Raw genomic sequence first — 12325 nt, forward strand, 5'->3', positions numbered from 1 at the left:
GAGCTGAGAGCCATTCTTCTTCCTGGGCTTGGTGGCTGCACACTGTTCCTGTCACCGGCCATGCTCAGCTCCCAGGTGTTTGGGCTTTACAGAAATCTCTCAGATATATTTCTTTATTTAGACTGAGGCAGCATGAGGTAGTGGGTTTTTGCATTTGTAAAGCTGCCTTTAGGAAAGGATTGTAAATGCTAATATTCTGAAGCTCTTGAAGTTCCAAATTTTTACTGTTTTAGAATTGAGCAATATCTGCAGTGTATCACAAGTCAGCATTTATGGGTCACAAACAGCATCGCATTAACATGTGTTTTGTGGAACTGTGGATGTTTTTCAGGTGCAAGAGGTGAGCCAGGCTTTCCAGGTGTTTCTGGGCTACAGGGAGACCCGGGAGAGGAAGGAGATCGTGGGCTGCCTGGTCTTCCTGGGTTCTCTGATGGTAATATACCATAATATACCATACACTACAAAAATAACAGCAACACGTGTTCCAACAGCTTAACTTTATAATGAGTTTTAACTGGTACAGGATTGGGGTGGGAGAAATCTATGTGCAGAGCGTGGAATACGCAGCACAGCACGGTAGATAACTAACTGCGGGGGCGAAAACTGAGAGGGGTGTTTTGCTTCCACCTCGGTGGGGCTCTGGCAAAACAAATGAAGTAGAGGTGATGACAGAGCCTTGCTTCTGTAACTGCTATTAATTTACTCAAGTGAAAAATGCAATTACTGGTTTTGCTCTATGCTAAATATCTCCGTTTTTCCTTGCCTGCTAGATGCAGTTGCATGAACTTTCCCTTCTGCTACATTACAGCTGTTTGAGCAGCGTTGTTAAGAAATGGTTCTCAGCTTCTTCCCTGGTTCTCTTTCAGTGGATGGGGATAAGCCAGGCTTACCTGGAGAAATGGGGCCAAAAGGTGAAAAAGGTGAATTAGGATCTCCCGCTTATCAGTCAGGCCCACCGGGGTTCCCGGGTAAGCACGGCACGCCAGGACTCCGTGGTCCACCCGGTCCCGCCGGATCCCCTGGTAAGTGCACAGAAAAAGAGACGATGAGAACTCACGGGAACATCTTTGCTTATTGTAAAGATAGCTGCTGGCAAGGCAAAGGGAGAAAGTGGATTGAGGGAACAGAACGAAATGAGTGGCAGGGAGGACACACAGGGGAGAGGAAGGAGAGGTTTACATGTGTCTTAGACATTCCTGGCAACATTTGGAAGAAAAGAAGTTCTGTTTTGGGCTGGAGAAGGGATATGAGGATCAAGATTGTTACGGGGCTGGACCGTATGACATAGAAGTGTCAAGGCAAGGCATGTTTGAGAGAGCTGGATTTGTTCCTTAGTCTGGAGAAGAGAAAGCTAAGGGGAATGTTACTGCTAACTTCCCCATCTCTCAGGATGTCATAGGGAAAATGGAACCAGATGCTTTTCTAAGGAGCACAGCAACAGGGCAAGAAGCAACGGTCACAAGCTGCAACAAGGGAAGTTCTTCTTAGATATTAGAAAAACGTTTTTCATCATGAGGGTGGTCAGATACTGCAACAAATAGCCCAGAGGGGTTGTAGACTCTCCATCTTTGGAGATACTCAGTACTCAGCTGGAGAAGGACCTGAGCAACTTACTGCAGCTTTGAGGTCGGCCCTGCTTTGACCAGAGCGTTGGACCAGGTGGCCTCCAGAGGCCACTTCTGACTGAGATGGTGCTGTGCCTCTGTGGAAACCACCACACTGCAATGCAAGAGCAGGAGTGGAGAAAAGGATGTGCAGGAGGTGATCCAGAGCAGGTGGTCTGTGGTACTGCAGCATAGGTTGTGCTGGGAGAAAGGAGCGAAGGAATTGAGAGGGAGCAGAGAACGGCAAGGATCATCTGCCACAGCAGAAGGAAGTTATGAGAACGGGTGTGGGAAAGCTGTGAGAAGAGGGATCTCTCGGAGGAGAGCAGGGGGTAGTTCACAACAGGCTGGCTTGGACAGTAAATGTCATTAAGGGAAACAGAAAAGGGCAGATGTAGCGCAGCTCGAAGGAATAGGGAGGAAAGAGAAGAAAAGTAAATCTACAGTAGATTAATTTATATTTTTGTTTAATTAAACTTCTAGGTCCTCTCTTTGGATTGAAAGGACAGGAGGGAACGCCAGGTAGATTTGGCGTGCAAGGTTTCCCTGGGCCAAGAGGACAAAAAGGACCTAAAGGTAGGTTACAACAGATAACTCAATAGATGATCTGCTGTTATGTATTGCATAAAGCTCCCACTGTATTCAGTCTGAATTTACTGAACCATGACAAGCTCAGGGACCAATGAATTTGATCTGGGGCTAACACAACACAGAAACTTTGTGTTATTTTCTTGTAAGACAAAAATAAAAAGAAGTACTTTTCTCAAGTATCTGAGAAACTACTCAAGTATTCTCAAGTCTCTATATAAAATGGATACAGCTGAACATCTGTTGTGACAGAGCATTCTTTCTTCTCTTTCCAATCTTTTCCTCAGGCGAAGAAGGGGATTGCAGTAAATGCCTTGTGGGGGATGAAATGAGAAGGGGCTCTACTGGCCCCCCTGGCCCTCCTGGCTTTCCAGGAATCCCTGGCCAGACTGGGAGGAAAGGAGAACCTGGTGATCAAGGACCACATGGTATTCCTGGCTACCCTGGAGCAAAAGTGAGATACTTGTTTCTTTATTGCATGGCTTTATATGCCTACTAGGAAAAAAAAAAAAAAAAAACCAACAAAAAACAAAAACAAACAAAAAAAAAAAAAAAAAAAAAAAAAAAAAACACCAAAAAAAACCCCAACCAAAACAAGCTGTTCTCCGTGGAAAGATGATGACAAGCATGATTTCTGTCTTTCTGTGCCACAGAAATAGCTTTCAGATTGTTGTCTACAAAATACTGAAAGCCAAAACTTGCTAGGATGGAGGTGAAAATATCATGTTTTGGAAACAGTGAAAGATTTCAACATAATCCAAAGTCCACTTCCTATTAACAAAGCTGTTTCAGCAGAACTCTTTCAAGCAGCTGTAGCATGGAGTATGATCTGACCATCTAGAAGGGTGACAGTTCCAGTAGTTCCTTAAAGTTGTTGCTGATGAGAGGAATATGTCAAAATGACGAAATGTAAGGTTCTTGTTTACAATACATTAAGTCTTTCTAAAACCAAACATTCAATAACCCTGAGAAAGGGGCTTTGCTAATAATTGCTTGCTTGTTATTTACACTTAAAGGTGCTGCATCATGGTTCCTCACAGTCAGAACTGGCTTCAGGAAGTCACATCTCTCGAGGTTTTAGAATAAAATTTTGGTAAAGCTGACCCAAAATGGATTTTGTTTATGCAGACATGTCAGAGCAAACACAGTGTTTTCAGTTAGTGCTTTAGGCTCTTCTGAACATCAGAAAAAACAAACTCATGCGCAACTAGCTTAAGTTTGGGAATTTTTAGAATTAAAATAAAATAAACTTTCACTTGATTGTGGTTGTCAAAAAAAGCAGAAAAAGTAGAAATTTTTTTTGCCGAAAATTCAAAATATTTTTATGAAAGTTCTACTTGCTAGAAGTCATGAAAAAAATGACAGAAATATTTTCAAGACATTCAGTGTTCGAACTTCAGTTAAAATTTTGCAAGTTCTGCAGGTTTTCTGCCTTTGAAATGAAGAATTTCAGTATCTTCATCCCAGAATTCAAGTTACTGTCGAACATGCAGTAGTATAGACATATACAGACATAGCATAACACAGCATAGCAAAATATCACTCAGCAGCAAAGCCCTGACTTCATCTCAGCTTTTTGGTCTGCCAGAAATTCAAAGTGAAACAATTTAGTTTAAATATCCTTGGTCCATATTCTTAGGCAGAATTGACTCCATAATTCTTTGAGCACGTTCAATGAGTTACGTACATGACAATAAATGTACTTAATCAAGATCAGATCTACAGCATTTTAATAAAAATGAGATTTGATGCCAAGCAAAGGGTATTTTTTTCTGTGGAGGAAGAGAAATTAGAAAGAGACATTATTTAGATGTAAAACATTTTGAAAACACCTGTGTGCTAAATTGCATTATGCACATCTAAACCTTGAAAACAAAAAAACAGCAGTATGAACATCATACTATTAATGCAGTATTACTGCTGAAGATTTCTGCAGTTCTATAGTCAGTGAAATAATTCAGCTTTACGTCAAGTTTTTGGGATTTCTTTTGGCCTGCAGAAAGCAATGTCCAAAAGAAACATCTTTACGTGATGTGTAGATGTGGCATCACTGAGCATTAAAATGCAGTTGGCAGATGTGGCCCGGGTAAAGCAGCGTCCTTATACTCAAATCTGATCTCCCTCTTTAGACTTACAGAAGTGCGAACCTGTATTGTTGAGATGACCTGCAGCTGAGATATGGTTTCCACACATGCTTTTCATCCAAGAAAATCTTGGAGAATGTCAGTGACAGACAGTGATGCAAAAGACACCCTTTCAAATAATGTATGGCACAGGAGTTTTTTAAACAAAAAATAAATGCATCAGGTACATCCCTTTCATTCAGGGTCTGCCCTGGAATTCAGTAAGAGGAGGCTAGGAAACGCCTATGGGAGAAACCTGTGTGGCTTATGTTTTAGGGAGCATGAATGTAATTATTCGTAACTAAAGCTCACTGGCATAAAATAGTCAATGGTAAATGAGCCCGTAGCCTCTGGGCCTTGGCACCTACCATGGATTTGCTCCTGTGATTGAAAGGCTCTTGGCCAGAAGCTAGCAATACCACTTTCAGATGGGCTGTTCAGGAGGAGGATTCTGCATTGTGCCAAGGCATCAGGAATGCCAGAGACTGGTCTTTGGCTTCATTACGGTTTGCCTTTGCAAGGGAGGAAATCTCCCTCTTTGGACATTTTCAGGCATTTTCGACTAGGCAAGGCCCTGATCAACCTCGTCTAGCTCCAAGTTCTGGGTTTGACTAGGAACCTCCAGCTCTCCCTTCTAACAAAAACCCTTCCTACGGGTCTGTGGTTTGGGGCAGGTCACTTAATCACTCTGTGCCCACGTTCTTGTCTCTGGTCAATGAAGACGGTGCTACTTTTCAGCCCCACAACAGTGTCGTGAATCACAAGCCACTGCCAGATATGAGGCTGTCCTCTTCTGTAGTGGTGGGCAGGAGCAATTGCAGGTCAATATAACCCTGAGTTTTGTGTCCGTGGTACCAAAGAGTTGCTTACAACAATTTCCTTAGTGGCTCACACTGAATAATTTACCATGTTTTCTCCAATGCAGTTCTGCTGCTGCAGTCGTCTACAGGACTTTAGGTGATGGAGGGCCACAGCTCTCCCAATGCCATCCTCATTCAGAAGCTCCCCTACCATGCCACATAGACCTTGGTCCTAGTTAGAGCATATTAATAAAGATTCATGCACAAGAATGGGATTACTGAAGAGGAAATCATTCACAGAAAGTGATGGAAAAGCAGTAAAATTTAAGAAGACTTTTTTTAAAGCAGGACAGTGGAAATGCAAATCTTGCTACTTATTTCTTAAGTGGTTCTGTTTCTTTTCTTTTTTTCTTTTTTAATGTATGTAACGCCAGGGATTTTCGGGTCCAGATGGATTTCCTGGACCAAAAGGAGAAAAGGGAGATTCTTTCCACATAACTACTAAAGGTAGAGTAAAAATTCATATTGCTTGTATTTTGCTATTATATATACCTTTCATGAGAAATTGGTCTCACAATGAAAGGTCTTCTTTAGGCACCAAAGGAATCCGAGGAGATCCCGGGCTGCCTGGTATCAGAGGTGAAGATGGTTTCCCAGGCAGAGATGGATTAGATGGTTTACCGGGACAGCCTGGTCTTCCAGTAAGTAGCAAATACAGCTAAACCGTTTCCACCACACTCAGTTACTAATGCATTTAATTCTGAGCGGTTATGATCACCTGGCTGCCCTCCTGTCACAGGCAGCAATGCACAACTAGACTGGCTTTGCTGGTTATTGATATATTAAACAACAAGTTTACTCTCAGGGTTTTTAGAACAATCACTTCTATTTCCATTTTATTTAAGCAACTAAGTAGTAGTGTATAACCCATTTAGGCCAGCTTGTTATTAGTGGTTAGTTTGCAATAATTAGTGGCTTATTAGTGACTCCTTGCAGTATTATCTAAGAGAGATGCGTGACTGAACTTCAACAGCTTTGTTATGACTGATTTAAAGAAAAGGAAAACTTACTACAATTTTATGTCCTCAAAATGTAGGTTGTGTCATCATATACATGCTTGATAGCTCCTCACCTATCTGGCTGTAGCCATCTACAGGTTAGACATGTAGTCTTAATTTGCTTTGTAAGCTCCTTCTGTAGGCAAAAGGAAAAGTTAAATACCTTGCAAGAGGGATTCATCATGCCCATCATAAATGCTGTTTTGGACCACTGGGATGCTCTTAGATCATATTTGACGATTGCCAGAGCCATATCATCCAATCTGGACCACAGTGCTTTTCACAACCAGTAAAGATGGTACTTTATATTACTTCTGAGGATGGAAACATTTTCTAGTGATGTTCATAAGATATTGATTCAACAGTGTAGAAATATCACCAGAGAAACAGACAAAGAAAAAATCTGCCCATTTGGGTGCAATTTTGTGTCCGCTTTTCTCAAGGTCCTGGAAGTAAATGCCACACCAGAACATCTCTAGCGGTGCGTGTGGTTTCCCCAAAACCCACCTGCAGCTTTCCAGAAAGGGCAGAAAGCCTCTCCACAGCAGTGATTCATATTGCCCAAGTGCTGTTTATGGGCCAGCCTTTTTAGGGGAATGCTCCCTCTCATGTCTTTTCTGCCGTGGGGGTCTAAATTAAAGTCAGATTATTTCAAATATATTTTCTTTGCAATGTTCATTTAAAAAGATGGGATGCAATACCTGAGGAATTGCTGCCTGTAAGAGGCAGCATGAAAGTAGTTCAATTGTTTGAGGTTTTTTTGTTTCTCAGCAAACTCAGGAGTGACCACCTCTGTTCGCTTCCCACAGGGTGATGGTATCAGAGGTTTTCCTGGCGATCCTGGTTATCCAGGTGAATTAGGCCCAAAGGGCTTTCCAGGAGAAGCAGGCCTGCCGGGTGAAGGATTTACTGGTCCAAAAGGGTACCGGGGTCCTCCAGGTGACCATGGACAAGATGGAAGCCCTGGACCTCCAGGTCTGCCTGGTCTACCAGGAGAGCCTGGCCAGCTAGGTAAGAGACATCACTCTGTCTTACATCACAGCCGTGGGAGATCATTACTGAATCGTGTACAGCATCTGTTGTGTACACCACTGTTGAAAAGGCAGCGTTTGGTGGGGGGTCATTCATGTGGGTGAAAAGGGATTGCTTGTATTAGTTGTCTGGAAATCTTAAAGAAGGAAATACTTCAAAAGTCCCGGTAGTTTCACATCGAGTGAGTAAGTAAGGTCTTTCAAGTTTCCAGCAGTTGGATGTGCTGCCATGGGAGTACTCACAGGTGATTTTCTCTGGTCTTCCCCATCCAACATAATCTTTTAACTGACCAGAGGATACCATGTATCTGTCCTTCAGAGCTCTTCACAGTATCTCTGTAGCTTTCCAAGTCCCTTCCAGTGTAAGAGCACCAGGGCTACATGCACAAGAGCTCAGGCTCAGAGTTTTATTGCTCAACTTTGGGATACCTGACAGAATATTCAAGCCAGAGCAGGCATCTGCCAACCCTACACAGTGCCTGGGACACATAGCCTCCGAACTCTGACAAGGTTAGATTTCAGGCCTGGATCTAATTAATATATGGATAGAGTTCCACTATGTTATAGCAAATAGTTTGTGTTGTATGTATGCATAATACATAAGAGAATACATCATCTGATGTTATAATAGAGATTTTGGTTAGAATTGAGAGCATTTTAGTTTTTCTCTTTTAAATAATATCCGTCTTTTCCCATTCTTTCTCAGACTGTGGACAGGTCGTTGAAGACTTTTCTAGAGGAGATGGAAGTGAGCCAATATGGTCAGGTACTGTGCATACAAATGGCTTGAATGTATTTTAATATTTAGTCTTATGCTGCTCTCATGGCTTGATACTTTCTTTCTCGTGACTGCTTTGGATGCTCTTGATTATAAACTATTTGAACTTCAGGTCACAAATAGCCCTGCATATACTGCATGTAGCTCTAAAGTAATTTAATCAAATCAAACATATTCTAGAATTATTGCAGTTTTAGCTCTGCAATTCAGAAATCCTTTATTTCATCACTCCTGAGTGTTTAATATGACAAAATAATAATTACCATGCAATCTATAACAAGAGTCGCAGAGATTAGGTGGCCAAGAAATTTAAGCAACTTTTTTTTTAAGAAAAACTTTGAGTGAAGATTGTCAGAGCAATTTGACATGTAAAATAAAAACCCCTTCATTTGTACCAAAAATTGACTTGATTGCTTCAGGGGTGTAAACTGTCCACAGGGAAACAAAGTGTCTCTCTTATTCTGAGAAATACAGTCTTCCATGAGGTTGGGCTACCCTTCCCATGCCGGCCTAACTGGAGCAGCCACTGTAGCCCCTGTAAAACAGACAGAAGAGCAACTCTTGGGTTGGAGCTCAGCCTGAGTGCTCCCCTGAAAATGCCATCCATGACCAATTTATATTTTTTTTAACGAAGAATAAAAATTTTTCCAGATTAGAGTTTTGCCTGTTAATTCCATTCACCTGCTGTAGTGACGTTGTCTCAGCTGCAGGCACAGAGCTGACGAGAGGCAGCGCGTGGGCATGCACAGTGTGACTGACCGGCTTTGTTTGCAGGTGCGGGCTGTGTGAGGCCACCAAAGGGATCCCAAGGCAGGCCGGGGCTACCAGGAGCCACAGGTAACGTTCTGCCTTCGCCTTGGTTTCCCACATACACTACCTTTTGAGGGAGAGCTTGCCAGATGGGTTAAAGTTGAGCCTTAGCAGGCAGTGAGTTTTAGAAATGACGATGGAGGACAGCGTTAACGTGAAGCTGGCAGAGAGATCTAAGCAGCATGCAGCCCAGGTGGCTGCACCATTCCTGAGCTGCTTCTGCCCAACAATGCTGATGAGCGCCAGCCAGGAAACAGAAGATAGAAAGGAGAGCCCTTTTACTGTCCTCCACATGCAAGTGAGTGAGAGAGAGTACACAGAGCAAGTCTACAAGGTTACTGGCAGAGAGTATACCGAGGTCTCTCAGAGCTGACTGGACACCTCCCAAGGAAAATCCTGCCCTCTGAGAGCAGGGTGATAAAAGGTTGCAATGGAGGACTGTGGGAGATCCCTCTTACTATTCCTCCTCGTGTGATAGACAGAGTGCCTTCACCAAGGGTGAGCCTGAACTCTTGTAACGGGGCTCGATGCGGTGGGCCAGGTTGTCCGACGCCATGCAGTTGCGCTGTCTGTAGCCATGCATGCCTTCCTTCCAGAGCTGGTCCACCCCAGCCCAGAGGGACCACCTGGTGATCCTGGGCCATCCCGGCACTGAGCGTTCCCCACCTCCTTCCAAAAGGAAGAGGAGGTGGAGACAGGGTCTGAAGGACTGTGTGAGATGGAATTGAGAGAAACACAGACCAGGTGTGCTGAGTGGTCCTAACGATTGACCTTGAGGAGGGAACCTCTGACCCACATTGGTAGTTCCCATAGGCTTAGGTACTCCTAGCAATAAAGCTGTTTGTCAGTAAATCCTGCTCATCGCAAGCCGGTAAAGGTACTGACAAAAACCATCCTTCAGTTTGGGAAATGTAAGATTCTTGATGTGCCTGTTCCTGTGCTCCATGTGCTTTAGCTAGGGTCAGAGATCTGGACCATAAATTTTAAGGTCAAGTTGTTTCTTTTTTCCAGCACAAGGTTTCTTATGGCACACGTGGATTGATGGATTGTTTTATCACAGACTAATGGATCTTAAAAGGGAACATTTTGTCCCTGTTGAAAGATGATGTCTATCTGTGACCTATGTTTCCTTAGTCCTAATGCCTTAGTTTGTTGTTAGGATCAGTGCTCCTGAAGGCTGTTTTCTTTGCCATCCCTGTAATTTTTTTCTGAGTATGACGTTTATTCTTTCATCCGTATGAGCTTGAAGGTTTTTCTTTCAGCGAATACAGTCAGATCTAACTCATAGCTGTAAAACTGCTGTAACACAAGTGGCGCTGTTTTATATTTTGTACTCTTGGTTAGCTCTTTAACAAATCTTTCTCTGTCTTTGTCAGCTGATATGTTTTGGTAATTTTAAGATTTGTTTTGCATCCCTTCTCTCCAAAAACTGGAAAAGGCCCTTTGCTGAGCCCAGTGCAGAACTCGACCACCTTTCAACCTGAGGTGGTTTTGGAGCTGGAAGCCTGGGAGTAACAGGATATGTTTTAGAACTTTTTGCAGCTTCTTGTTGCTGTAGCTGTGTTGATCTAGTTTCCTGGAGCATCATTCCTACCCACCTTCTCCAGATCGACACAAAAGTATCAACGGCTCCTTTACTCTATTTTCATTGTCTGCTTAGAGTGATGTGGTTTGGGCCACAAGATTTCCCTCCTTGTTTTCAGGCAGGATGGAGCTCTGCTGTAGTGTCTCAGTGTCCTAGGTGCTGGTAGAACCCAGTATATCAGGCAAGGAGTCATCCTTGTAGTCTCCCACACTCATGTCCTTGTGTTTCTTTGAAATTCCTGGCAACATAAACAGCCCACCCTAAGTTATATCCTGGTTATCCAGTAGTCTCAAGACCTACATGATCGCTGTTGAATACAATGTTTAAGTTGTTTTCTTTTTCAAACGTACAGCTAAAGCACTTGCAGATTGAACATCGGTCTAAAATAAAGACTTGTTCTTACTACTGTTTGGCACAACATGTTAACAGCAGCTAGCATTGCATAATGAGTTACTGAAATATGTGGTAAGCAGTGGTTGCAATCTCCTTCTGCCGCCTTCTTTCTCTAACATGGCTTTTTAATTAGTGCAATACTGAACAGAATGAATGAAAGTCAGTTATTACAGATGGGAAACAAGACCAAGATGCTATTTGGGTTAGAGGCGCATTAGAATTTTTCACTGAGACCTGAAAGCCTAGGATTTCTCCTTTTAATTGCTTTCTGAGAAGTTATTGTTCATATGAGGAAGAGAACAATAGTCCTGTACGGCACTGGGAAAATACTGTTCACACTGCGTTGGCTGTTTATGGGCATCCTATTCGTGGTCTTTTTAAAGGTTTCCTTCTCCCCTTCACAAACAACAGCTAAAACTGCAAAAAATCATGGTTAAATAATGGAAATTCAGAAAACTAAAGCAGAAAAAAGTATCAAAATTCAAGTGATATTTTCCTTGGTTTGTCATAGTTAGGGGTGGAAAGAAACTTGCTTTCAGTGTAATAAATAAATTGAGTTGTAATTCGTGGTGATGCTAAGCAACAACACTTAAAATGTTAAAGCATGTTGTTGACCTTCAAGCCTGAGCTGGGAACTTAAAGAGTTCAAGAAGCTGGGGAGGGTAGAGAAACAAAGCATTCTACAGCAATTATTTTCAAAGAACTTTACCAAAAACCTTGTTCTTGGAACACAATGAATTAATGAGACCCAGGTAATAAAACTATTGTGTGAAAAAATTAATAAATTATTTCATTTTCTAGACAACTTTACGAAAGAATCCTACAAAATTATTGCAGGTTTTGAGATGTTAAGAAACAGTAATATTTGCCCTTACTCAAATGTCATATACTACATCACAAGGAAGCGAGATCTCATTTTACCTGTCAGGAGATAACTCGGTGTGAACATGAGTTTGGTGCCAGAGGAACATGTTTTCATGGCACAGCCCTTCTTTTGCTACCAAAGCTATAGAACTGTGCTGTTACAAATATAGTAAGTTAGCTAGTTAATTTGTATTCAGTTTCTAGGATGATTAGATCTAACCTTTAGCCTTACATTTCTGTTTCGTGGTTATCTAAGCTAGTTTGCTCTTGTTCTGTGATCAATTTAGCAGGCAAAGGAAAAACTTGTTCCTCCTACAGCATCTCATCTGTGCCTATTTCTGTTGAGCATCTCTCTTTGACACTGTCTTTTGACCTTAAGCTAAAAGCCTTAATTTACAAAATATTAAAAGTCTCTAAAAGGCTGCGATACTAGTTATTTTCACCCTAGGAGTCTCCATAACATTAGTCTTTAAGTCAGGTTGATCTATGTTTGGAAGAGCGCTTAGCCTAGACTTTCGATCCATGTCTTGGGATGTCGAATACTGCTAAAGAGCTACAGTACAGTCCCATTAAATTTAAAAAAGGTTTCATCTTTGCATCCAGAAACACATCATGATGATATTTACCACTACCTTTTCTTACATGATATGCACATTTCTGGTTTGTTTGTTCAGATCACACTTTCTTACTT

General features: G+C 42.1%; 1 protein-coding gene across 1 annotated transcript in view; it reads left to right on the top strand.

The window, feature by feature from the left end:
* The window catches only part of COL4A2 (collagen type IV alpha 2 chain), a 154939-nt gene that overhangs the window by 115663 nt on the left and 26951 nt on the right, over positions 1-12325 (top strand). Inside the window, exons 19-27 of the mRNA XM_075424719.1 lie at positions 332-433; positions 867-1022; positions 2088-2180; positions 2480-2646; positions 5550-5622; positions 5710-5816; positions 6983-7184; positions 7911-7970; positions 8757-8819. Coding sequence (XP_075280834.1) covers positions 332-433; positions 867-1022; positions 2088-2180; positions 2480-2646; positions 5550-5622; positions 5710-5816; positions 6983-7184; positions 7911-7970; positions 8757-8819 — 1023 coding nt within the window. The remainder of the gene's footprint in view (positions 1-331; positions 434-866; positions 1023-2087; positions 2181-2479; positions 2647-5549; positions 5623-5709; positions 5817-6982; positions 7185-7910; positions 7971-8756; positions 8820-12325) is intronic.

Source organism: Opisthocomus hoazin, chromosome 1, assembly GCF_030867145.1.
Source record: "Opisthocomus hoazin isolate bOpiHoa1 chromosome 1, bOpiHoa1.hap1, whole genome shotgun sequence".
NCBI lineage: Eukaryota > Metazoa > Chordata > Aves > Opisthocomiformes > Opisthocomidae > Opisthocomus > Opisthocomus hoazin.